The sequence below is a fragment of the Pseudorasbora parva genome, chromosome 16 (assembly GCF_024679245.1).
Source record: "Pseudorasbora parva isolate DD20220531a chromosome 16, ASM2467924v1, whole genome shotgun sequence".
Lineage (NCBI taxonomy): Eukaryota > Metazoa > Chordata > Actinopteri > Cypriniformes > Gobionidae > Pseudorasbora > Pseudorasbora parva.
Window position 1 is genome coordinate 28,663,483 of NC_090187.1, and position 26,799 is coordinate 28,690,281.

Genomic DNA, 26,799 nt, shown 5'->3' on the forward strand with positions numbered 1-26,799 from the left:
TATGCCACATGCTGATCCCTACAAAAGCCCTGTGTTATTATGGTTCTATATTAAGAGATGCGGGACTTGGGGACAAACATGGCAGCAGGGAATCAGAGATTGTTCATACAAAGAATAACATAACTTGACTTTGAGAGGATACGCAAGTCATATACCCCCGCAGTGTGAGAAGAAAGGAGATCAAGGCAAAGTTAAAGAGAAAAATGTTTGACATTTTAGAGTGTTTAGAGGTTTTGTTGTATGGTTATGAGCTTTGGACTATCATCATAAAATATGCATTCTCTACTTTTTTTTTTCCTTATTAAAAGTTGTTACACACAAACAAAAGTGACAGATTAAAAAAAATTTTTTTAAATTATCTGTACTTTTATTTAGCAAGGATGAATTAAATAAATAACAAAAATGTCAGTAAATACATTTAGAATGTTACAAAAGTTTTCTATCATTTGGCATTAAAGACTGGAGTAATGGCTGCTGAAAATTCAGTTTTGCAGTCACAGAAATAAATTACATTTTAAGATGCGTTCTAATGTTTCTTCACCTGTGGCAGTTAATTTGTCTTCACCTCATTACTTTTAATTAGCTATTTATAGCTTTTTTTACCGTGTAGTATGTATTTACTTGGCATATTTATCTGTTAGCACACTGTAATAAAAGTACAGTTAGGCGAGTTATTCTTTTGCAGAACTATTTTTACACTTGGCTCTGTGACATAGAGCAGCTGAAAGCCTCATTAGCCTTTGAGACGTACATTAGCATTAGCATTATCATAATGCGCTCCATTAGAGCAGAAGATGAGTGACCTTTAAAAGCTTTTGCTTATGAGCTGTTTGTTATGGTCCGCTAAACTAGTCTGCATTTGTGTTTTTACGCAGCATTAGTGGAATCCTCTGAGGAGTGTACTGTACGCCTTCGTCACTAGCTCTATCCAGACACTTATGCAGTGTTTTGAGGTTTTGATATAGGAAGAATATCTTTAATAATGCAAATGAAATGCTGTGAATTTTGATACAAGCATCAGAGTCCCACTTAGCGTACATATACTTCGGTTTGGAGTTTGTAAGATGTTTTTGTTTTTGAAAGAAGTAGCTCATGCTCAACAAGGCTGCATTTATTTGACCAAAATACAGTAAAAAGAGTATATTAACACAATATTTTGAAATTATATTTTACAATTTTGTTTTACAGTATATCACATTTATTTGAAATACAAATCTTTTGTAACATTAAGGCTGTTTTGTCACTTTTGTTTAGTTTAATGTGTATATTTGCAGAATATATGTATGTATGTATGAATGTGTGTGTGTGTGTGTGTGTGTATGTATATATATATATATATATATATATATATATATATATATATATATATATATAATATAATATAATATACACACACAAAGTCTTACTGACCCCAATCTTATAATCTCAAATATACAATACAGCAATGCAAATTTATCCCTTTAAGGCAGGTTATTTCACTTAAATGAAGAAAAATTAAATATCAATAGCAACCATAGCTTCTAAAGGCAGACGCAAGGACTTATTGATGATTGGCTTTATGTAATATGGGCAACTTTGGTTTAACAGAGTGCTTATTGACAGCAGTTGGAGTTCATATAGTGAAGCTCATGTATTGGATGCAGCAACCGAGTAATATAGGCTACTAGCAACCAACAAAACAAACTAATTAAAGTACCTTAACAATCTCCAGCAACTGATTCACTCTCAGTGTAAACAGCCTTTGGAAATTATATTTCTATTTTTTTTATTTTTTTATTATCTATTTCTATTATCTATATGTGGTTTTAAATCTCTTTTAAGCACTTGTTTGCAGTCTTACAACTTGCTTATGAACATGATTATGGTACATGGATATGTTTCTCAGTTGTGATTGTTTTATAATTATAGTGACTTTGACTCACTGGATGAGAAAGATGTGGAGAAGAACAACCAGTTGGCCTTTGACGTGGCCGAAAAGGAGTTTGGAATTTCTCCCATCATGACCGGGAAGGAGATGTCTGGTGTGGTGGAGCCTGACAAGCTCTCCATGGTGATGTACCTCAGCCAGTTCTATGAAATGTTCAAGGACACTGTGCCACCTGGTGGTGAGTTGTAGTTCTACAATAGTGCATCCAGAAAAAAAGAAAGAATGTTTGAGTCCTTATGCAAATAATTATGCTAGTCTCTAGCATGCAATTCCGATCGATTATTCATATTTTTGTGTTTCAGAAAACCACAATCTGAGCCCTGAGGAGAAGGCTGCGTTGATTGCCAGCACTAAATCGCCCATTTCATTTCTCAGTAAACTGGGTCAAAGCATCGCCATCTCCCGCAAACGAAACCCCAAGGTAGTCAAGTTTCTAGTTGTTACAGTAGAATTGTTTGATTATTGCATGCAAGTTAAGCATTATAAATGAAGTTGAGCATTATGAATGAAGCTTACTTGATGACAGCAGTTAATATATCAATATCTTGATAACTGAAACATGTGTTTTTTTAATGTATAATGTATTATTATTTTAAATAATGTATATTAATCAGCATTTTTTGTCTCTTATGTGTACAGTCACATTTGTTGAAATAACTTGTTAAAGCGAATAATTAAATATTAAGAATGCAATGTATATTGCGTGTGTGTGTGTATATGTGTGTATATATATATATATATATATATATATATATATATATATATATATATATATATATATATATATATATATATATATATATATATATATATATATATATATATATATATACACACACATACATGCATACATACATACACACATTACAGTGTGGTAGCAATAAAGACAAAATACAACAAAAGAACCAGTATTTTTTCTGCATATATCTAAATAATTACTGCCAGCATGCATAAAAATCAAACACAATTTCTTTACTTTTTATAGACTCTGTTTCTTAAGCAGGGAAAAGAGAGGGGAAAACAGCAAGGGTTAAATGCAGAGGAAAGGTTACATAAAGGGTTACTTATAGGAAAATGTTCAAAAGGGAAGGTTGCCTAATCATGTACAATTTTTTGTGTTCTGCCAAGCATTGTCAATCTAATTTTTCTATATGACTAAACTACAACAGGTTGTGCAGCTAATGAAAATAACTGGGTGGGGAAGGATTTTTTTAGTTCATTAGGATAAGCCTATTAGCAATTATTAAGCAAAAAAGCTACAGCATTTGACTGTAAAGTTGATAAGGACACCTTTGGGGGATTAAGACCAAATCACGGTCATAACCTTATAACCAATTAACGGACACCTTTGTGGGATTAAGACCACTATGGGCCACAATTTAACATCTAAAATAAAAACGTCAGAAATTGACTTGGTCAACAAGCCAAAAAGAATGACAAAGAGTAGCCGGAGCTTATAAATCAATTAATTTTAACCTTTAATATTATAATGATGTACCAACTGGTGTTCCCTGTATAGTTTACAGATTTAGTTGACTGTATCTGATAGGCCACAAATTAATCAATATTCAATCAAATTCAATTGAATCGAAATTGTATTTTTAGATTAGGTGTCAGAGTGCACCAGAAGGCTTCTTACATGTTAAAATCACAAAAAAATGTTTTCCTGGGGGACTGTGTTCCCAGACCCCCCTACAAGGATTTAATTCGTAAACATGTCTCCTTTTTCACCACTTGTGAGTTTGCAGGTCTGTTATTGTAATCGCAGCATTCAACGTTTTCTCTCAAATCTCAAATAGGATAAAAAAGAAAAGGAACTGGATGGACTGGGGAAAAGACGAAAGACAAGCCAGACTGGACAGTCAGAGGATGTAAGGCCATAACTTGCTGTAGCTTGGATTTGCAACATTGCTTTGTGTGTGTACTCATCCAAATCTTTTCATTCCTGTTCTCCAACATCTCAGGAGGATCTGCAGAGGGTTAATCGAGACGAAAGGCCCTCTATAGCTACAGCGCTAACAGAACGTAAAATTGACTCGGCTGCAGCAGCAAACAACAACAACAAAGTGAAGTCAATGGCCACTCAGCTGCTAGCGAAGTTTGAGGAAAACGCACCAACGCAGTCTACCGGACTCAAACGACAGGTGGGTTTGAGTTGCTGCCTAAAATAACTACGGAAACGTTTCAAACATTTGTAGTTGAATAAAGGACCCTCAAATTAAAATTCAAATAGATAAAAAATCTACAATCAAGTTAAAAAAAAAAATTGTGCACATATCAGTGGCACATGTGATGAAATGATGATGCAAGAGTCATTGTTGCGTTTGAATGAACTTGATGCAGCGGTGCAGTGTTTTTTTTTTATCCAAACATGGCAGAAATAGATAAGCTCAATTCATAAAATCTTGGTTACGTCATATGTAAGCAAGCTCTAGATGGATTCGCTATAGTTTATAAATTGGTAATAAAATATGACGAGCTCAGCGTTAAACCGTTTCAGAACAAATTCATCTTGATAATGTCATAACTTTGATATAATTTTTTATATACATTTTACTGTTAGTCGACTGTATATATATTTTTGGGTACAATATGTCACAGTTTAATTTATTTTGCGATCCTCACTTACATAAATAAACTACAGTGTCCTGCACACACTAGTAAAACATAGCTGGTGTCTGAATAATTTTTGGTTTGACTGTGTTTGGCCTTTGCGCTTCTGTCTCAGAACAGAGAGCTGCATGTTTAAAAATCATGTAAAGGTAAAGAGGTGGTTTCGTTGTTTTTTTTAGGCTTGGTTGTGTTTATGGGGCGCAGTATAACATGTCTTAATACTTTTTTTTCTTCTTATATATTTGACCTTTATTCCACACCGCTGTCTCCACTGTCCTTTGAACGGCTCATTTGCGTCCTGCTTCTATGAAGCCCATCCCTCCGAAAAATGCATTGGTCTTAGATTGGTTAGATGGCCAAATGTAGTTTCATGTATTTTTATTGGCTGAAGGGCCAAGTGCAGGTTGTCCAGAAACATCATGCCCCTTACCATTACGGGCAGAAGTCACATCTGCGGTGACTAGCAAGGGTTTATGATGTCACCAACCTGGGAAGAAGCTCGTTGTAGTCCAAACCGGCCGTTTTTGTAGGCAATAAATTGCCATAACTTTAAAAGACAATATCTCCGTTTGCATTGAACTTTCAGCATGGTAACTTTGCAGATACTGTTAATGCTCAAGCAGCAACATTACACACTAACTAAAGTTAAAACGTAAAAAGTTGAAATCGTACTTTGTATTAAACTATGAAAAAATACAATGCTTTTTTTTGTTCATAAATGTTTATGCAATTTATAAAATTGTATTTCACTCATAAATGTTATTTAAACATTGGATACTTTTTTGTGCAGTCAGTAGGGGTGTGCATTGGCACTGCCTTCACGATTCGATTAGATTACGATTCACCAGGTAACGATTCGATTCAATTCGATTCTACGATGCATTGTGATGCATCAAAATTCTACTGCACACAAAGCAAATTTTTCATCAGTCATGAGGCAATACAAGCAGATATTAAACAACAGATTGTATTGGCTGCTATGTGTCTCCTGTATCTTTGACATAAAAGTTATTAAATAAAATAAAATGTAATTAAATAAAATTAATTTTATTAATTTTTTATTAATTAATTTTAGTTTAATTTAGTTTAATTTTTTATTTATTAATTTTAGTTAGCGACCCAGATCTATATTTAACATGGATAGACCTCTACCTGTCGTGATAATATATAAAACTCCTGATGTTAGAGTAACAGCTACAGAAGAATAAAATAAAACCTATTTCGTTACCTTTTGGAGCTTGGAAGGATTCAGTTTGAGCAGATGTTTAATACCATCATCATCTGTCCTCGTCACTTCATCATTGGGTATCAGACATTGCCACCTTGTGGAATAAAGGTGAATTGCGCCCGGAACCGGTAGTATTTGAAACTTCACAACTTTATCGTCCGCCAGAAAATAAACAGTGACATAATCGATTATGGCACTTTGCCGCATCGATGCTGAATCGTTCATGCCCCGCATCGCGATGCATCGCCGAATCGATTATTGTTGACACCCCTAGCAGTCAGTTATATTTCAAAACAATTTAATGCGATACATTAATAGTAAGCTTTGAGGTGCAGCAGCGTGTATGTTCAAGGAATGTACTCTTTCTAGAATATCATGTTGTAGATCATTTTAATAAAATATATTTTTGTGGGAAGCATGCAACGTTTAAAAAAACCCATGTTTTTGAGGTTTGTTTTAAAGCTACAGTGTGTGATATTTTCCCCCATCTAGCGGTGAAAATGTATATGACCATCAAGTGAATATTAGTTTCTGTTCCTCTCAATTCTGATTTCGTTTTAACTCCTACGGTGGCCGATTTAGTCCAAGATTAACATGGAAATCCCCCTCTTCACATTCGACACGGTGCCATCGAGTGTTAAAACGCGAAAGGTGAAGCTTGAATTTATGGGTATTTCCCTCTTTGGCTAATGTACTTCCAAGATGGAGGGGCAACATGGCGACCAGCATTCGAACCCCTCACCCGTATGTATTTTCAATGGCATATTATAAACTTACAAGAATACTTTATTACTTGAAAGAAGTAAATATACATTAATGAGCACATATATATTTGAAAGAACTAAGCGTTTTTAGCTAAGAATAAACTAAAAAAGTTACACAGTGTAGCTTTAAACAAAGGGTAGACTTTTTTCCTAAACTTCTGCTACTTATTGCTAGAAGTTCTCAGCATGCTGGGATTGTTTTAAATGATTAAGTTTCTAGAGTAAAATTGATAGGATTCTTGCGCTGGTTCATTCTGATAGTAACTAGCAGGAATAACTGGCAAGAGAGAGGATTTGGGAGCTTTTTATAGGAAGCTAAACCCTTTGTGCTCTGCATCAGCATGGGGTTGATAACTCTGCTGGAGCTTTTCGAGATGAGGGTTATCTATACTACTGTTCAAATGTTTGTGCTTAGTAAGATTTTTATTTTTTAAATAAATAAATACTTTTATTCAGCAAGTACACATTTCATTGTTTAAAATGACCGTAAAGGTATTTTATATATGTAAATGTACAAAATAAAATCTTTTTTTTAACAGTCTATAAAAAAGATCCTGGATAAAAATTTCACAAAAATATTAAGCACCACAACTTTAAAAGTAATTAGAAATATTTCCTGGACATTCAATTATTTTGTGTATTTCTGAAGGATCACTGACATAACTGGAGTAATGGTTACTGAAAAGTCAGCTTTGCCAATACATGAATACATTACAGAAATAGAAAAGTTATTTTAAATTGTAATTATATTTAAAAAAAAAAAAAAATTTCCTCATTAAATAAATGCAGCATAACAGACATCTTTCAAACACACAAAAACAATCTTACTGATCACAAACAGCAGTGTTTTTCTCAGGTGTTTACAGTCTTATGCATGGATTGGTTCATTTGTATGTCTGCTTAATCATCCGTTTCCTTCTACTTCCTGCATAAAATCTGTTCGTGTGAAACGCAACTCTGGTCACATGTTTTCAGTTTTTTCTTTACATTTTATTCATGCATGGCATAGCACAGTACAGGAAAAACCTCTGCAGTAAATTCAGTAATTTACTTTCCCTTTTCTATGTGCATGTCTATCATTATTTCTCATTTCTGTTGTTTTCCGTTCTTTTTCCTCACTCCTATGGATGTGTTAATGGCGTTGGCACATCCTCACTTTTAATTGGTCACTTCATCCATCACGTACATGCTGCTGGTCACAGGGGGATTCTATGCCTAATCTGGGGCTCCTACTCACCCCCTCTCCGCCCGCTGCCTCTCTGAAAGAGTCAGTGCGACTGGATTCAGTCCCTGTATGGAGGAAGGTAAAGAGTGTAGCACATTCTCATGTTCCCAGATTCCCATTAACCATTAACACTCTTAATACTTACTTACCTCTCTACTCATCTATATTTGTCATTGTCTTTGTGACTAAATTTACTGTCCTTGTATTGTTAGCCAGTTTTGCTGAAATGTGTCTTGCATGTCCATTTTTTAATTTAATCTAAATGCTTTTTCAAAAGCATGTTTCTTGTCTGAGTTGATGTAGTAATAATAATAATAATACATTTTATTTATAATGCACTTTTTATTAAACAAAATCTCAAAGTGCTATGTAGTAGCCTTATAGATATTATATTTGACATGAAGAAAATTGAAGTCAAAAAGATGCAACCATTCTTTTGTAAATTGTAAATCATTTGTAAAACTATTTTGTAAACTACCTAGACCTATTAAATGTGACAGAAATGAATTCTGCTCGTGTTTCACAAATTATTGTTGTACCTTGGTATCAGCCATTGAAACTATATCATCACTCAATATTTTGGTTGTAAAAATGTGACTGCAAGATACTGGGGAGAGTATATTTCCTTCCCTCATACCTTCCTTTTTTTTCATTTGTGTCAAAATAAATATATATACACCACCATTCAAAAGGTTTGGGGTTAGCATCCATCGGGTTTCACATTATCAATGAAACATCATTCTAATATGCTGATTTGGTGCTCAATAAATATTTTTTATTATTGTTTAAAACAGTTGTGCTGGTTATTTTTTGTTGAAACTAATAGAAAGTTGAATAGAACATTTATTTGAAATATAATTCTTTTGTAACATTATATATATCTTTACTGTCACTTTTGATCAATTAAATGCATCCTTGCTAAATAAAAGTAGTAATCTTATTATCTTATTGACCCCAAACATTTGAACGGCAATAAAGCTCTTATTCTACTCTGAGTCTATTACTGGCTTTACAATTGTTATATTAACTGGCAGTCTACCTTTTGTTTGTTTGGTATTTTCATTTGTTTTAATAAGAAAACATTACTAAACTGACCGCTTGTGTGCGTGTGTGAGAGAGGAAAGCATGATATGTATCTTGAATATGTCTTTTATATATGTATTCAGAGGCGCACACACTTACAGGAGCAAATGAGTTTCCGCTATAAGGAAAAACTGAAGTGTCAAACTGTCCCCATCAAAAAGGAGCAGGTACAAAGCTGTAGAAAAGACACCATGCTTTTAGGATTACAATATAGTGTCCTTCCTTGTGTCTCCAATTGTCGTAACCAAGATGATAGACCCATGAGGTGATCATTTATTCCCCTGTGTACTTGTCTGTTGTTGTTAGTTTCCTGTTTGACTAGGTGTGCTCATTTATCGGGGGCCTAGAGGCCTATCTTTCCACACTGTACTTTAACGTTCTTTGTTTGCATTTCCAGTTTGATTGAGATGAATGAGCCATACACTGTGCTTATTGTTCTGGTGCTTTGATATTCCTCGTTCTCAGATTGTAAAGGTTTGATGTGGTTTTGATAGCTTCGTTAGACATTCCATGTGCATGGGAGGTCTGCGATTGTGTGTTAAGTGTTACTAAAGTCTCTGGTTTGATTATCAGCTGTGTTTTTCTGCTTTAATGGGTCACTGTTTGTTTTCTAACACAACGTTCCTGTCACTCATCACTGTGGTTGTGTTTGTGTGTAGTAGGTGATTGGATGTTTGAATGGTATGTTCAGGGTTTTTTTTTTTTTTTTTTTTTGAATCTGAGGAATGTGTGTGGTTTTGCATTTGTGTAATATTATGTGAATGGGTTTCTCCTCTCTTGTCTCTCTGAAGGCCAGCAGCGGGACTGAGGTCTTGAGGAGCTGCCCTAAGAAAACCATTCTCCTTTCTTCTTCCTCACCCTCATCTTCCTCATTCTCTTCATCGTTTCTTCCACACACACAGGTGACACACTCCTGTCATCCAATGCTAACCTCAGCATCTCTCGCAGGGGCTGGTTTTTCTACTATTGCAATCTCTTCAGAGGAATTTTTTGTAGTTTTTTTTAGACTTTATGGTGTAGAGCAGGGGTGGTGAACTCCGGTCCTGGGGAGCCTCAGTCCTGCAGAGTTTGATTAGGGTTGAAGCAAAACTGCAGGTCTGTGGCTCTCCAGGACCGGAGTTCGCCACCTCTGATATAGAGCTATCCGTTTTGAATTAATCAATCCTCCAGGAATATGGATGCAAATGGCAATGTAAATCAGTACAGTATTATTTGTATTTATTTATTTATTTATTTATTAATTTTTTGCTACTTGTTGCTAATGTTGGGTCTATAGCCTAATTAAAATAAAAATAGACAATAAAATATAAAAATAAATTATTTAATATTTAAATAAGACAATAAAACAATGTTTTGTGTGACTAGAAATGAGTTTGGGTTGTTTATCTAGATATTTTCAGATTTACTTTTATACTTTTACCTAGTAGTTTGTCATTCCCACAAGTGTATTTTGTCGTTTTTCATGTGAACAATTTACCCCAACCTGAAATGGAGTATTTCATGCAGCACTTATGTTGTTTGTTGCATTTTGTTTAGGACTATTCTAATGAAAATACTGGTATGGAACATGTTTAAACTTTGTTTAATCTTTGGTTTAGAACTCTAGGGTCGTTACCCTTCTGATTTTGATAGTTTAGTCTGAGATATTCTAGCTAAATGATAGGGTGGAAGTGCAACTGATTTCTGTTTGTTCTCTGCAGCATAATGCTAACCATTCAGAGATAAACAAGTGTAATGGTGGTAGTGATGAAGATAATGAGATCCCGGACCTTTCAGTCTGTTACAGGGTAAACATGACAATTGCATGGGACTTTTCTAAAAATCATTGTCAACAACTATTTTGAAGATTTTAAAACTTCTGCTACATTTTTGTTAACTTGCATGCATTTGTGTGTGGAGGGCCACACTTAACTTCACTAATTTTGTGGAATTTTCCATTTTCAATGCTTTATTTCAAGCGATTAATTTGTTAGCATTCAGATTTATAACTACAAAGATGTACAAATGCAATGAGCCCTTGAACTTAAGCAATATAGTTTGAGCTTTCATCGGCCTCTCCATTTACAGGAAGATAAACTGCCTTTTGTGGACAAGCCAAACCCCATACATATCCCTAGCATTCAAGAGAGAGTGGAGACGTTAGTCGCTAGGTTTAAAGACAAGCCTGACAGGAAGGACAAGCCACAGGTAGATCAATTCAAGAGCAAACGGCATGCTCTTTTAACTAATTGATGATGATGATGATGATGGACAATATCAGACAGCTTTGGTCAAGAGCACCACCAGGTTAAAAACCATAATGACACTGCATGCTTTTCTTTCTTCTTGAGTAACCCTCTAAAAACACACAGAAGCTCGAGTCGCTATTGAGCAAATGTTTTATTTTACTTGCCAGACATTTACCATGAAATTAAAGAACAGTGCAAGTGAAGAAAATATAAATTACACATAATTAAATACAATTAAATTGACTCTTTATTAGTATGCTTGCCAAGATGGACATTTTGAGATCCTTATGTGTGAAGTTGTCCGTTCAAGTTCAAGAAGACTTGAAAGAGAACATAATTCAGTATTTTGCGCAGCTTTCTGGGCATGTGCCTCGAATGTATGCTGCTTGAATGTATATTTTGGCAAAGCTTAAAAACGTGCAAATAATAAACTTTCATGATGATGCAACATTGACCTGATCGGGACAGTGACAGTTCCGTCAACTCTTAGCCATTGGGACAGCGCTTATTGCCGAGCCCTGCATTTAGATCATGTGGTATATGTAAGCCTCTCTCTTTTGAGTGTGCGTGTGCTGGAGAAAGCGACAGAGGGTGCTCTCAGCAAAGTGTCAATGAAATCTGCGCTAAACTTATTTTTGGCCTCTAGTCTTAACTCCATCACAGGCGAGTGAAATTTACTAGCATTGGCTAATTAAAGACATTTTTCTCAGTCGCTTAGCATGAAATTTGTTCACATATGAGTGATTTACTCGCCTTGTAGAGAGGGTTGTTGAGTTGTGGCCTCATTATCTTGAACATTTGCTCTCTTTTTTTCCCCCATGTGTATTGAAGTTATTTTTTTCCTCGCATCTTCCTTTTGAAGGTTATGAAAAAGCCATCACGGTTCTTTATTGAGCAGTGGCTTTTGACCCACAACATCAGCCCTGAGCAATCCCTCTTTCCTTCTGACCCCCAGCATCAGGTAGTCCTGCCTGAGCATGGAGAGACATGCATGGACGTCTCATATCCTCCTTAAACACAAAGTTCCTCTAACCTACAGTATGATGGTTTGAATGCTTTATACGTAACTCTACACAACTTAAAAGGTCCTAATGAATTTGTTTCAAGTATTGCTGAGAACGGTGATATTCCTTGTCCTAACGCCATGACTTAAAGGCTGCATCTCTCTCAATGCAGAGGCAGATTTTGCGTACTGATGATCACGTGCCTTTACACATTCCCAGCATTCAGGAGCGAGCTGAGAGGTTAGCCTCTCAATTTAAAGACAAACCAGCAAAGCCAAAGGTGAACTCTCAGAACCGGGTGTCCTTGAAAACACAGCTTTTTTTATTTATTTTTTATTTTTTATTTTTACTTTTTTTATTGCTTTTATGAAATGGTGGCTGCAACAATATACAGTACTGTTCAAAAGTTTGGGGTCTGTGTAAATTGATTTAAACATTTTTTCTTGCTTATGCTCATCAAGACATTTTTAATGTTTGGAAAAGTACAGTAAAAACATTGATTCAATTTAAAACAACTTTCCTATTTTCTATTTTAAAATGTAATGTATTCTTGTGATGTCAAAGTCAAATTTTCAGCATCTATTATTCAGTGTCACACGACTCTTCCGAAATCATTCTAATATGTTAATTGGGGCTCAAGCGTTATTACTATGGCACTTTTTAATATATTTGTGGAAACCATGAGTTGTTGTTGTTTTTTCCAGAAATCTTTGATGAATAGAAAGTTCAATTTTAAATATTTTGCAGCTCTTTGTTTGATCACTTTAATGCACCCCTTCTGATTAAAAGAATTAATGTCTTAAACAATATTCTGACCCTAACATTTTGAACAGTAGTGTTAAAAATTGCAGCCATGTTTAATAACTACTTGCAATATTTCTATTAATAATAGTTGGAATATACAGTTCTTTCACCCAGTAATATAATTCATTAAGCTTACTGCATGCATTACTGCGTTTTGCATTGATATGAATGTGGCTCGTTTAGTCAGAATTCATTAGACAGAATTCATCAGTTTGTTTTATAATGAAAGTTAAGCTTCAGATGCTGTTGATTTTATATAGAAAATAACTCAGAACTCATTTGCCACCAGTGACTTCTATTGCAAGTGCTATAATTATAACAATGTTATTTTCTATTATGTCACAGATGCTGTTGATGGAGGTTAGCTTGTGTTTAAACTACTGTAGTCCTTTATAAGACTGTTAATTTGTAGTCTTTCTGTTGGTCTGTCATCTTGACTTGACTTTTCCCTCATCCCTCTCCATATTTATTTCTGTCTCTGCGTCTTTCAAAGTCTAAGAAAAAGCCATCACATTTCTTTGCCGAGCAGTGGTACAGACCCCGTGATGTGAGCTCTGATAGCCCTCTGCTTTCCCCCGGCTCTTTTCAGCAGGTAGCAATGATGCATCGAATGTCCGCTGTGCTCTGGAGTCATTTATGTGCATGGATGTGTTTCTGTAACACTCTGTCATAGTAGAGAGCTTGCCACTCTGTGAACCTTTTGCAGAAAGGCATCTCACTCCAATCATCACCTGTATATAATGTGTGCGTCAGTGTGTGAAACAGAGAATATTGAAATGCAACAAAAAATAGACAAGTTCTATATGTTGGTGTACATTTTAACCCTGCTAGATGTGACCTATATTCATCATGAGATGAGCTGCATGAAACCTATTTTTGGAAACTAATCTGGGCTGCGTTACCCAAAAGCATTGCGATCCCTAGATCATGGAGTCCATTGCCACCTAGTCTCGCATAGCCAGACCTTCAGACTAAGAGCAGAATGTTTGGAATTTAAAGCACTTTTCAATGGCCAAGGCCACCCAGAGGCTGTCTGACTGACATATAAAGCAACAATCACGGATTGTTTTGCATCATGTTTATGGGTGTGAAAATGTAATGTTGATGCCCTTACAATAACAGACTGGTGTGTAGCAACTTTGGACGCATTTTAAAGAGTCCATGTCGCAAACTTTACATACTTCACTTGCTTCCAGCATTTAGTTGATCTTAGTCTTAGTCTCAGACATCATACCCACTGTTGGCTGAATGTCTGAGGCATAGACTGTAAAAAAAAAAAAACATGGACAGCGCGTCTACACTCCCCTCTAATGAAGGAAATGAAGCAGCCAGTGTCCAAATATGGGGGTGACACCTTGGGTCTTGAGTCTGCGCTGTAGCAACGTGGAGCCCAAGTCCACATTCCTGTCTAATCAACAACTTTTTGTGAATTGAACAATTATGGAAATGTAGGAAATAAAGTTAAAGCTCCAGTCTCCTTCCAAATGTCCAGAAAAAAATGTCTGTTAGTGCCTCAGTGACTACTTGGTTTATGACCTATACTGCATCCAGTCACCTGGGAAGCAAACAAGACTCTTTGGCTTCACTTTTAGGGACTCGTTTGGCACACTTGGTCTGATAAATATGGCACACTTATCTGGAAACACTTCAGGAGTTTTAAAGTCGTCATCTGATCTGGTTGAATTCTAAAGGATGTCCACGAGACCAGTGTGTTGCGTTCTTTAACAGTCTGCCTTGAATCAAACTGCAGTGATGCCAAACTCCCTCGTGGCAGAAGAAGTCTGTCGTGTTCACAACTGACATTGAGCATTTACCAGGATTAACTAAACAACTAAACGGTCTATTTTCAAAAGTATGTGAAGTTTGCATTGTTCCAGTTAACTTGCACAACATTCTTAAATTAATAATTTATAGATGCATGCTGGTCTGTTATTTCAGCAACATAATTTTACATTTTCACGGCCCTAAACATGACGCATAACAAAACGAACTGTGATTGGTTGCTTTATATGTCAGCCAAACGTCCTTTTGGGCGGTCTTTGACCAACTAAAGCTGCTATAAAGTCTTAACAAGATCAACTTTGTCGCATGTAGCCAGACATACAGACTGACAGCAGAAGGTCTGGTCATGCGCGACAAAGTTGATCTTGTTAAGTACTCATTGTCCCAGTTGTAAACACACTTGCTTCTTACATATGGGGGGTTGGAATCACATGATCTTTTTTTCCAGGCAGACTATTACAGACTATTTAAGACTAATCATTTGATTATACTCCAGGGTTTCTACTGATACAAAGCCATATGCTAATCGCTGAAGTAACCCTTTAACAGTTTTCCTTTGTACAACTTGAATGCCTCATTCTGAATTTCTTCGCTAAATTACACCTTGTGCCTTCTTTCATGTACATAAATAACCATGCAAGAACATTTGAAATTAACTTTTTAAATGCCCTTACTGTCAATTTGATTTAATTGAAGGCATTCTTGCTAACTAAAAGCATTTATTTCTTTCTGAAAGGAAATGTATGTTGTATTGTAAAAGGGTAATAGTAGTTTAAAGGTTTTTATGTCAATTAACACTTTTCCTTGTTATCATTTTCTCACAACTTGCCTGTCTCGTCCTGTTTTTGCACATTGAATTGCTTTTAGCTGAATTACACCTCGTGCCTTCTCTCATCTACACTTCTCTAACCACACAAGAACATTTGACTAACTTTTGTTTTTGTTTCTAATCCTTCACGTCTTAAAACACATAAAATTGCTTGAGAATCTCACTCAACTATTTATCAAAAACAAATTATTTTCCCTCTCAATTGTTTCTTTTGTTCTGTTCACTACGTGTAGCACTATGTAAAGAAGTACACAGGGGGTGTGAGCTCACTGGCTGAGCAAATAGCCAATCAGCTTCAGGCTAAAGACGACCCCAGGCCATTGCTTGAGAAAAGGGATTTGGTAAGAGTTATGGGTGTTGTAGTATTGGCGTACTTCACTGAGACTGTAGCACAGTTTACCCTGGTAACAATCCTGGCTTGTAGAACTGGGTATCACAACCTCTTGTGTTTAGGATGCATGTCATGATTCAGTGCACTAGTAACTGGATCGAGACACTGCATCTACAGTGACTTTAGAGGAATAACACCTAAAAGAACAAAGATGATTTAAGGTTTTTATTTGGCTTTTATTTTAGCATCTTTGGTACAAATGATTGACTCTGCCATACACCAAACTTGGATCTTGAGCTCCCCGAAGCACATAAAATCATGCAGTGCTTCGGTGCATGTCTGTCTCTCTTGGTAGACTTGTACGCTTGTAGGTCCCACTCCTTGCTTTCACTTTTTAAAAAAAAGACCTGAACTTGAATGTCTCATCTGTCTTTCTCTCTGCAGGGTTCCTTGCGAAAGGAGTTCCCTCAGAACATCGGTGGCAGTGACGTGTGTTTCTTCTGTCGGAAGCGCGTCTACGTGATGGAGCGTCTCAGCGCGGAAGGAAAGTTTTTCCATCGCAGCTGCTTCAAGTGCGACTACTGCGGCACCACCCTCCGCCTGTCCTCGTACGCCTTCGATGTTGAGGACGGTATGAAATAAAATACCGTTTTATTTAAAGCGAAATAAACGACTTATTGAAATGTGATTCATAGCTACTTATAAGTTACCTTCATTTTTTTTGTGCATATACCGTATATACACAAATAGAAGACGACCCAGAATATAAAACGATAATAAAAAACTGATAAAATGATTCATTAATAAAATAAAAATAAAAGTTAAAATAAATAAATAATTTTAACATCATTCATTAAATATTTGGATTAATTTGTCACAAAATAAAGTGCACTCTGTCAATGAGTTCAGAAATGAATGAATGAGTCACAAAAAATTAATAACCTAACAAAAATACAATTATTATGTAGGCCTATGTATGTATGTAATTGTGGTACTGTGAAGATGGATAGAAAATAACCATCTTCTTTTAATTAAACACATCTGACATTAAAGCCTTGAAACAAACCAAACTGTATACCACCCCCCCCACACACACACACACACACACATTTTTCAGCCTATTTTTAGGACACAAACCTCGTCTTATATTTGGGTATATATGGTATATTCTTTAAAGCTTTTTTGATGAACGTAAGCAGTCTCTTTAATTTCCTGTAATAAATGCTTGCTCATTGTTGGCTGTCATGAGATGTGCTTTGTGACCAACACAGTGGGATATTGTTGTTTTGAGATCGAGGGACCATTTCTCTGCATGATCAACGATTCTTTATTAACTATGAGCCGTTTCACTACGTCCCACATGGCGTAGTCACAGATAAGCACGTTAGGAGGAAATCAACCATGACAAACACAATGGCTGCATTTTGCTTCACTTCATTTGAGGTTTTCTCTGATTTATGTCCTTAAACAGACCCTAATGCTGTGAATTTGTGTCTTTTTGTTCTTGTAGGGAAGTTTTACTGTAAACCGCACTACTGCTACCGACTTTCTGGTCTGGCACAGAGAAAACGGCCTGCGCCTGCCATTGCTCCCTTAAACCCCAAGGTACTGATGTGTTTTAGTTTTTGTTTTGGGGAAAAATCAGTGTTTGTATCAGAGTTGACACAGTATCCCCAGCTGCTGTATTCTATTTTAACATTAGCTTTGATATAACTACAAAAACCTTTCATATGTTTTTATTGTGGTCATAGGAGCCCCAGGTGTTGGCGGTAACCCCCAACACAGTTGACGCCCCAGGCCAAGCCGTAACTTCTCAGGCCCCTGTGGAACGCCGCCCCTCAGGTACCCGCCTTTCTTCTTTAGGCCCCATCCTGTGCCTCTCTCGAGGAGTATGGGGCACCCTGCGCTCGTTGCGACGAGCGGTGTCTTGGACCCGCCACCAGGTGGCGCACAATCCCTTAGATTCTCCTTTCCTCCTTGCCTACTGCGTATATCTGCTCTCCTGCTTTAGTCTCAACCTCCTGCTCAATATTCTCTAGCATGACCCGCTTTCAGCCTCTGAGCTAATCTGGGCACTTCCCGCCAGCACATGCTGTGACTTAGTGATATTGTGCTTGTTTTGTGTATCCCTGATGATGTCACACATTATTAACACTTTGTAAACCGCTTGGATGTATAGTATTCTAAATGGGTGCAGCCTTATAACATTTCTTTTTTGGGGTATGAGTAAACCATTCAGGCTAAAAAGTGTATCAATTAATTGTGTTAACATGTACTGTTAATTAAATAACTTATTTAGAGCTGTGTGAAGCTGATGACTTAGACTAAGTGTCAAGTGATATTTATAACTTAAATGTGATAATTAACCTTTTTTGCCTGCATGTTATAAAAACGGTTTATTTATTCCCTGTTTTTGTTGCTCTCCTTTCTGTGTAGATCTGTGATTAGTGCCTTTAAGTTTGTGATTGTAATTTCTGATCTGTGCACCTTTTGTAATGTAGTGCTCGTATCAGTGCTTGTGATTGGTGGACTCTGTAAGCTTTACCTTTCCCCTGTCCTATCAGAGCAGCTTGTTGCTGAGCTAGTGCCTGCATCTGTGCCTGTGATTGGTCAACACTCCCATCAATCCTTGCATCTCTGTCCCAGTGATTGCTCATGTCCTTATTCTCCTCTGCATACTAACACAACTGCCCGTGGCATCCTTTATGTGTGTGAGAATGATTTACAATACAAACTTCCCAGTGAGTTTGTGTTACCTAGGATGAAATGTATATTTTATATATATATAGTTATATTAGAGTGTTTTAAGAGGTTTTAGTGACATCTTAATTAACATATTAATCAGAAATTTTAGAGGTTAAATCTCCAAGCATTTTCCTGTTATATTTCACCTCAAAAAGAAAATAGAAATAATGTTTTGCATAAGGAAAATTAAGCTTATTTTTTTAAAACTGTTTAAAACTTCCATCATAGTTGAGCTAATTATATTATTTTCATTGCAGTACTGCATATGATTGATCTGAAAAGATATAATTGATCTAAAACCAGATCATTTCTTTATGCAAAATACTCTTTTATGCTTTTAAATGTATTGAAGAACTATGGCCAAAATTTGAAAGCATGTTTTATTATTCCTTGAGCAGTTGAGTGAAAGGATCAGATTACACGGCACACTATTTTATTCATGGGCTCTGTCACTACATAATCTATATATTGAGGGATATTCATTATTCAGCTAGTTCTGATTGCATTGATCATAATTCAGTTTCAGTTTCGTCCTTGTAACCGTTTCCACCACAGTCATGATTTGTGTTTAATTGCATGCACAAAATGTTCTCACTGGCTTGATTTTGGGTTTTGGGATAGACTTATTTGTTTTAAACCAAAGTTAATTTATAGTAATATGTTTTTCTGAGATGCTTTATAGGAAGGGAAAAGGGCAAGGTAATCATAACTTGTATTTATTGTTTAAGGATGTATTCAAGGGTATTAAACTGACATGATATTTAAATCTAGAATATATGTTGAATAACGAAGACCAAATTTTGCTTGTGTAAATAAAAAATAAAGAGAACTTTGTCTGTGTTTGTTTTATTTGTCTGAGTGCAAATGTGGAAACATCGATATGTGGTAATTTGTTTGCTTCAAAACAACAATGGAGGGGGTGGGGGGATGGACAGTACTAATTATTAATATGGGAGATGACATGGAACTCAAATGGATTTATACATCTATGAATTGCCACTTAATGCTTTCAGCTCTAAAAAATCTAGAGTTTATGAGCATTTTTACAATTATTATGCAACTAATATTTTAATTACTACAATGGCACCTCTACACACCAGCCCTGAGCCTTTCCCTCTCTGTTACTTATTAACTGTTTACAGCAATGATGTTTTCTCATTTCTCCTCCTTTTCTGTTCATCACAGTGACAGAGGTGAACGGGGTTACAGAGCCCAGCGTGGCCAAACGTCTTAAAGGGACTCCCGAAAGGATCGAACTTGAGAACTACCGTCTCTCTATGATGAGAGAGGAGGAGCTGGAGGAGGTGCCCGAGGAGACACAGGCCGAGCACAACCTCAGCAGTGTGCTGGACAAAGCCACGGACATTGAGGAGGGATCCAGGTATCTCTCTCATCTTTACATCATGCGGGTTACTGTGTTTATTGCTGTGCAGTTGCTATCTCCACTAGTAATGAAAATAATTATCAGCCATTACATATTGCAAATTAAAACAGGGCTTGTTAATTTTTGTACTTTCTGTAGTACTTTACTACTATAAATCTGCTGTAATTAAAATGTGTGACCAAAGTGTTTGTATTTTTTTTAATTAAACTTTTCCATGTTATTTGCCTGTCTCACATGATAGATTTTATTTGGCTTTTAAATTTGGCAGATGGTAATGTTTTCAAGGAAAGTGTCTTAGAATAACAAGGACACTCTTCCTAAACTATAATTTGAGGAATTGTGTTGCCAGTTTTTATACCTTTGTTGAATTCTTAATGTTATGGCTGGGATCAGAACATTTTTAAATATGCAGGCAAGTGTCCTCAAGTCTTTTCACCTTATTCCTACGCCTCATGATGGTTTGCACAAATAATGGGTGTAAACGTCAGTGAAAATCTTGCTCTATGAATGCAATACTATGCTTAAAAAAAGAGAAACTGGGTTCAATGAAATTACATATTCTACTCATTTTCTACTCAAAGTGTAAATCTATCAATCAATCAATCAACTTTATTTATATAGCGCTTTTACAATCACGATTGTGTCAAAGCTGCTTTACAGTGTCAAACAGGATAATATTGCAACAAAATTAGAATTATAATTCTATAATTATAATTGCGGTTATTCTGGGTAAATTTGTGATAGCGATTTAAAATGTGATTTATTATTATTATTATAATTTTTTTTTTTTTTTTTTACAAATGAAAAATGTGTGTATATAACAGTTATATATTAATATGACTAATAATAATAATTATTATGATTTATTACTGCTAAAAATATTTTAAAAAATAAGAAATATTACCATTACAATAACATTTTCATAGTTATAAATTAAAAAATTAGAGTATGTCAGAATAAATAAAATACTATAATAATACTAATACTATTAATATGAAATATGAACCTTGTGCATCCACTGTGGGGGGAAAAACTCCTGTACATTGAAGAAAAACATGGATTGTTCTATAAATGTATTACTTTTTAAGTTTATTAAGTTTTAAAATTGGTTAGAGTTACAGTTGGTTACTGTAACCATGGTTACAGTTGTAACCTGAGACGTTGTAACATTGATTATAAGAAATGTTTCTTGAGTACCAAATCAGCATTAGAATAATTTCTGAAGGACTCTTTAGACTGGAGTAATGGATGCGGAAAATGTAGCTTTGCCAGAAATAAATTACATTTTAAAATATATTAAAATGGAAAACATTCATAATAGTACTCTTTTATTAGCCTGACAAGCCAGACCCACATCAAGATGTTTGGTCTGGAAACTCACCATTGACAGGGCTCAATCCGAGGGGCGGGATAAATGGTTGTCTTCAAACTCCCTCTGTACGCGATAGGATAGCGCTACAACCAACCAGAGCAATGAAGGTGAAACAGAGCTTGTTGATAGATAAAACATTCCGGTCGGCAAAACTCCGAACACAACTTCCCTTTTTAAGGATGACTTCAGTGCCGTTCTTTGTTCTTTTCTCAGAGAAAAGCTTAACTCCAAGTCTTCCAGAGTCGCGGTCAAAGCTGATTCGAAAGACCGCCGTTCGCCAGTTTCTGTGTTTACTAGAAGCACGCAAACGCAACTCGGCCGTCGTCATTATGGCCCCGCCCACCGACTCTATACACGATGTGATTGGCCCGGCAAGAGTTAGGGGAATACAGCTTAGAAGGGTATTGAGAGTTGCTAGACGATACTCGCGGGCAGATTAAATTTGCTGCCGCTAGGGTGCGTCTAGATTTCTATGCTGCTCTTTTATTGTATTTTTGAACAAATAAACCTGCCTTGGTGAGCATAAGAAACTTCTTTTAAAAGCTTTTTTTTTAGTGTTTATTTGCAAGTAAAAAGAGCAGCCAGGCATCATTCTTTGATTTTAACACGTCATCTATGCCTACAGCAGCTCAGAGTCTGATATGGAGGAAGAGGATGAAGAACCGGAAGCAGCTGGCCCATCCGATCTTGGCGGAGTTCCCTGGAAGGAGGCAGTAGAGCTCCACGCTAAACTAAAGGGAGAAAGCGACCCTGGTGCAGCTGAAGACGATGATGGCCTTCATGACGGTGATGGAGAGATGGATGAGGATGAAGAGGAGGAGGAAGATGAGGAAGATGAAGATGAAGAGGAGGAATCGAGTGATGGTAAGCATCGTGTTAGTGCTGTTGGCTTCAATGTGCTTGTGAAGGTGATCAAAGAGTCTCTACACAATGAGTAATGGCCGCAGGTGGATGTCCTGGACAGAAAGGCCCATTTGAAGGCGGTTCATTTGATTGTAGAAAGCAATCTTGAAGTAGCTTTTATTATTTTTTTCTGTTTAGAAGATAATTTTAAAGGACTAGAAAGACTGTAATGTGTTTGCTCTGCTCAGTCTCATTTCCTCTTTCCACTTCATATCATCTTTATGTATGTGGCGTCTACCTCCCCTGATTAGATATATGTTCACCAGGGTTGTCTACTGTCTCATATTCACAGAGAACTTCTGAAATTACATTTTTTTCTTTGAGTAAGACTTTTTCTGATGAAAAATGTAAGACAAAAGATTTCCCAAGAGATTGCTCCAGCCCTAGAGCTTCAGCCCCCTGATATATAATTTTTATACACTGATATATCTCATCAGTGAGACACTGAGTCATTATAATGTGCTCCTTTTATTCTACCTTTTCAACCTTCTGCATTTTCTTATGTTTATGGCATCTCTGGCAAATTAGCTAGTTTTCTTTTTCCAACTGTCTTGTATTTCTCCTTCATACAAATAACCTTTTGTAACTTTTTTTGAGACAAACTTTTGAAATGAGACAACCTTTTTAAACGGTGAAAGTACAGAATATTTGACGATGGACCTGCAAACACAGGAACATCTGTCAACCAATCAGAATCAAAGATTGTATAATGCCATGGTATACTATTTTTAGATTTAGTACATTTTGGTACTTCTATTATACTGTAATATTACATCAGTCCAAAATGTATTATTTATAAATGAATAAATCAACACAATTAATCAATAAAATAATAGGTTTAGATGCATATGGTACATAAATACACATACGCTAATAGTTATCTAGCCTGGCTCCGCCCTCCTACGCACTTTCTTTTAGTTTTCGTTTTCCTTCAGTATTCCGTTTGGGATTGCGGTATATTCTCTGGGTTTTCTCTCTGCTCCAATCAGCGAACAGAGGGAATGGCTGAGAACGATATTGTTTATGTTGTGCGCAAGTTTGAGATGACATACGTCATAACCAAACATTAGCGATGGGTTATGGCAGATCCAGAGTGGCTCTGGGCAGATTCAATAGTTTTAAACTTCAACAGAGTACAGGAAGCTAACGCTTGTCAATGGAGAGTGGCCAGACTCTCTGTACAAATTAAATGGACGAGAGTCTGGTAGAAACAGGCTAATAGTTATCACCATTTATGGACGTTTTGATAACTTGCTGTGAATCAGATATTAATTCAGTATCCATTCGGATTCCCTGGAGCATTCATTGAAATGATTCAACCCAATAACTTTTTGAATTATTTAATAAAAGAGCAAACTCATAAGAATAACTTGTTCATCAGTCAGAATATATGTTTTAATCTAATAACATTTTAATTCTGACATTTGGGTAACAATATGGATTCACTAGTTCGGTGGTACTAGAACTAATGCTGTTGTAGTCCTCAGTACTCCTGTATCTGAATGTTATTGGAGGTTCCTTATTCTGTGTTTCATCCTGTACTGTGAAAATATAATTTCCCCCATCTTTTACTTCTCTTTATCCTCTGCTCCGTCTTTCCATCATTGTGTGTCTGTGTGTATGTGTGTGTGCATGGGTAATTGTATGGGATGACAGCGGGAGAGTATTTGCCCTGGGAGAGGGAGCTTCAGTCAGGTCTTTGGCTGGAGAATCTCACAAATGAAGAGGACACGGGTATGTTTAAAGGTAGTGATGCCTGTGGATACGTTTGGCTTTAGCACATACTGCTACCTGGTAACTTCATCTGAAACTGAAGATCTATTGAGCTAACACAATTTGCTTGTTTCTCCTGCTTTTCTCTTCTTTTATTTAGCAGTTTAGCTTTTCTTATTTTTTTTCAGAGCTTTTACCATGAATCTAATTGTTAATTGCACTCGTTTTTCTGTAAAATGTTAATTTGGGTTGAAATGGCGTACATTCACACCTCCAAGGTGTTTTGAATGACAATTTATCATGGTGTTTTCACACTTGGAATGATTTAAAACTGTTGATGAACGGTTTGAAACTGAGCTTGGTAACAGGGAGAGAAGATGCCAGCTTCCTTGTTTTATAAAAGTTTTTACTGTTTTAGTTTTACCAAACCTCAAAGAGAGTGTTCACCCCAAAATTAAAAATGTATAATTTGCTTACCACCGTTAAAGGTGCACTATGTAGTATTTTTGCAGTAAAATATCCAAAAACCACCAGTCCAGTGTTATATATTTTATTTTAAACATTTAAATGTATATAATATGATTAATATAGCTGCGTTACCTCATACTCATGACCGGAAAAGCGTAAATGGAACCGGTGACCGTCATAATCATTCATTCATTATAAACGTCCCGCTGCTCGCGAGCTGTGTTTGCACTCCAGCAGTCTTTGCTCAACTCCTTCAACATTGGGTCCTGCTCTGCTTCATACTACAGTAATGTTTATAATCACATTCACGAACAGTCTTAGCACGATTCTTTTCCACCGGCTGTGAAGTGAAGACCACATCTCCCAAGATTCTATGCTCAAACTTGGCGTCATTAAGCTACTCATTTGTTTTAAATAGGAGCCCTCTAGTGGATGGATAAGTTACATAGTGCGGCTTTAAGTTTAAAAGCAGCATACATTTATTTTATGGAACATGAAAATATTTTGAAGAATGTGGGTAACTGAACAGACAAATATTTTGGTTACCATTGACTTCTACTGTATGGACAAAACACTTTAATTTCTCAAAATAAAGAATAAATTAAGTCATACAGGGATGAGTGACATGGGATGAGTAAATTATGATAACATTTTTGGGGAACTATCCCATTAACAGACACAGAACAGCATTTGCCTCTGCTGCCAATTTTTATGCAAAGAATGTACATAAGAGTGCATGAAATTTCAGCAACAAGGTTTCAGAAATGCAGTATAGGCCTACTATAATCTGCAGATGATGTAATCATTACTGGGCTGCAGACTAACATTTTAAAAGCAGTAGCACTGGTCACTGGTGCCAATAAATTCTACAGATTGTGGCACCAGCCCCTGATTTGGTAGGCTGAGGGGGGGGGGGTTAATTAAAAATAATTTATTCATAAAAGTATTAAATTATAATAATATTTAGAGGTTTAAAAATTGCCAAGCACTTGAAAATAATTTGAAAGTGCTTGTATTTCCCTCTTAAATGGTTGTATGAACCCTGAAATTAACAATGTAAAAGCATTTGACTATTTCTGCCACAATACCATGGTTACAGTTAGCGTTACTACGGTAAATCCATGATGAATGTTAGTGATTTGTGGACTGAAAAACCTATAATTGCTATAACAATGTCAGCACTGTGAAACAGTTATTATTAATGCATGTTTTCTAAAAAAAAATATTTGCATTCAAAACTTGCACTGCTCTGTCTAATATTGGTCTGACTTCGAGCTGTTGAACTAAATCAGGAATTGCAGTTTCATTTTGTTTACTATTAATGCTGTTCATATGCAACAGAAATGGCAGGTCTAATCAGTTGGGCAACGGGGTGGTCATACCAGTGGTACCTCTAACAAAATTTTGTCACATTGGCAAGGAAAAAGGTGACAAAATGTCTGGAGCCCTGCATTAGCAGTTAACTTCTGCTAATTTGGCCTTATTGTAGTCCACATAAGCCACAAACCAGACTGCGATTTCATGCTAACTAAAGAAACTGAACACTGTCCAATTTTACTTAAATTCACGCCAAAAGCTCAAGTGTGAAAGCACCCATGGAAGTTGATGGTGCTGTAAAAAATTGCTGTCTATTATGGAGGAGCCGTTGCATGCTTCATTTCTTAAGTATGTACTAACTTTGCACTTTACAGCCTATTCTAAACAATAATGTTCTCCTCTTTTTTTGTCTTCACTGTTTCTGTCTGGCCATTTATTGCTGCTGAATCTCACTCTCTGCTCACATTGCTGCCTATGGGGACTTTTTTGTGACCTGGACCTTTTTACTTTTAAAACAAATTGGATTTTCTGTCCCTGGCGTGCTAATGGACTCACCAATTAATCCCATGAAATGATCTTGTCACCTTAATGGCTACCCGTAATGCCACCATGCAGCTGGGAACCTGCACATCCAGCAAGCTATTTATCCAGTAGACCCTCTGGACAACCAGATGAACAAACACTGGACATCCAAACAGGCTGAAAGGGCGGTGGAGTGCCCCTCGCTGTCACCCTTAGGCTCTCAGCCCTCGCTGAACACTCAGCTCACACAGCCCACCTCTTCCACAGGTAACCCCATGTGGAGGAGTCATACCTGGGACATGTGGCTTTTGGGGGTGGTAGATTATCCTATTTACACCTGGTATTAACATTTTTTTGCTTGTGATTGGATTTTGGGAGTACATTTTTAATTTTAAATTTTTTTATTGGTATATTATGTAGGTGTGCATGTTCATTTCCTTGTACCTAAAAGTTCATCTTTAAAAACACTGATTGAGGCCTGGTTTTGGAGACAAGGTTTAGATTAAATCAGGATTAAGCCTTAGTTCAGTTAGGACATTTAGGTAGCTTTTATAAAT

At 36.3% G+C, this 26,799-nt stretch overlaps 1 protein-coding gene across 12 annotated transcripts in view; it reads left to right on the forward strand.

The window, feature by feature from the left end:
* mical3a (microtubule associated monooxygenase, calponin and LIM domain containing 3a) overlaps nucleotides 1–26,799 on the forward strand; it is a 117,226-nt gene that overhangs the window by 54,913 nt on the left and 35,514 nt on the right. For 5 of the 12 annotated variants that reach the window (XM_067420156.1, XM_067420164.1, XM_067420153.1 and 2 more), the window contains exons 14-33: nucleotides 1,909–2,105; nucleotides 2,230–2,348; nucleotides 3,727–3,798; nucleotides 3,892–4,071; nucleotides 7,735–7,836; nucleotides 8,924–9,007; nucleotides 9,632–9,742; nucleotides 10,541–10,627; nucleotides 10,908–11,027; nucleotides 11,931–12,029; nucleotides 12,245–12,352; nucleotides 13,370–13,468; nucleotides 15,721–15,828; nucleotides 16,263–16,449; nucleotides 17,329–17,423; nucleotides 17,570–17,660; nucleotides 19,749–19,944; nucleotides 21,945–22,183; nucleotides 23,879–23,968; nucleotides 26,336–26,509. In XM_067420156.1, the coding sequence (XP_067276257.1) occupies nucleotides 1,909–2,105; nucleotides 2,230–2,348; nucleotides 3,727–3,798; nucleotides 3,892–4,071; nucleotides 7,735–7,836; nucleotides 8,924–9,007; nucleotides 9,632–9,742; nucleotides 10,541–10,627; nucleotides 10,908–11,027; nucleotides 11,931–12,029; nucleotides 12,245–12,352; nucleotides 13,370–13,468; nucleotides 15,721–15,828; nucleotides 16,263–16,449; nucleotides 17,329–17,423; nucleotides 17,570–17,660; nucleotides 19,749–19,944; nucleotides 21,945–22,183; nucleotides 23,879–23,968; nucleotides 26,336–26,509 (2,558 nt within the window). Of the gene's footprint in view, nucleotides 1–1,908; nucleotides 2,106–2,229; nucleotides 2,349–3,726; nucleotides 3,799–3,891; nucleotides 4,072–7,734; nucleotides 7,837–8,923; nucleotides 9,008–9,631; nucleotides 9,743–10,540; nucleotides 10,628–10,907; nucleotides 11,028–11,930; nucleotides 12,107–12,244; nucleotides 12,353–13,369; nucleotides 13,469–15,720; nucleotides 15,829–16,262; nucleotides 16,450–17,328; nucleotides 17,424–17,569; nucleotides 17,661–19,748; nucleotides 19,945–21,944; nucleotides 22,184–23,878; nucleotides 23,969–24,095; nucleotides 25,113–26,335; nucleotides 26,510–26,799 lie in introns of those variants that run through there. The other 7 variants (XM_067420159.1, XM_067420160.1, XM_067420162.1 and 4 more) reach the window with 6 other exon arrangements.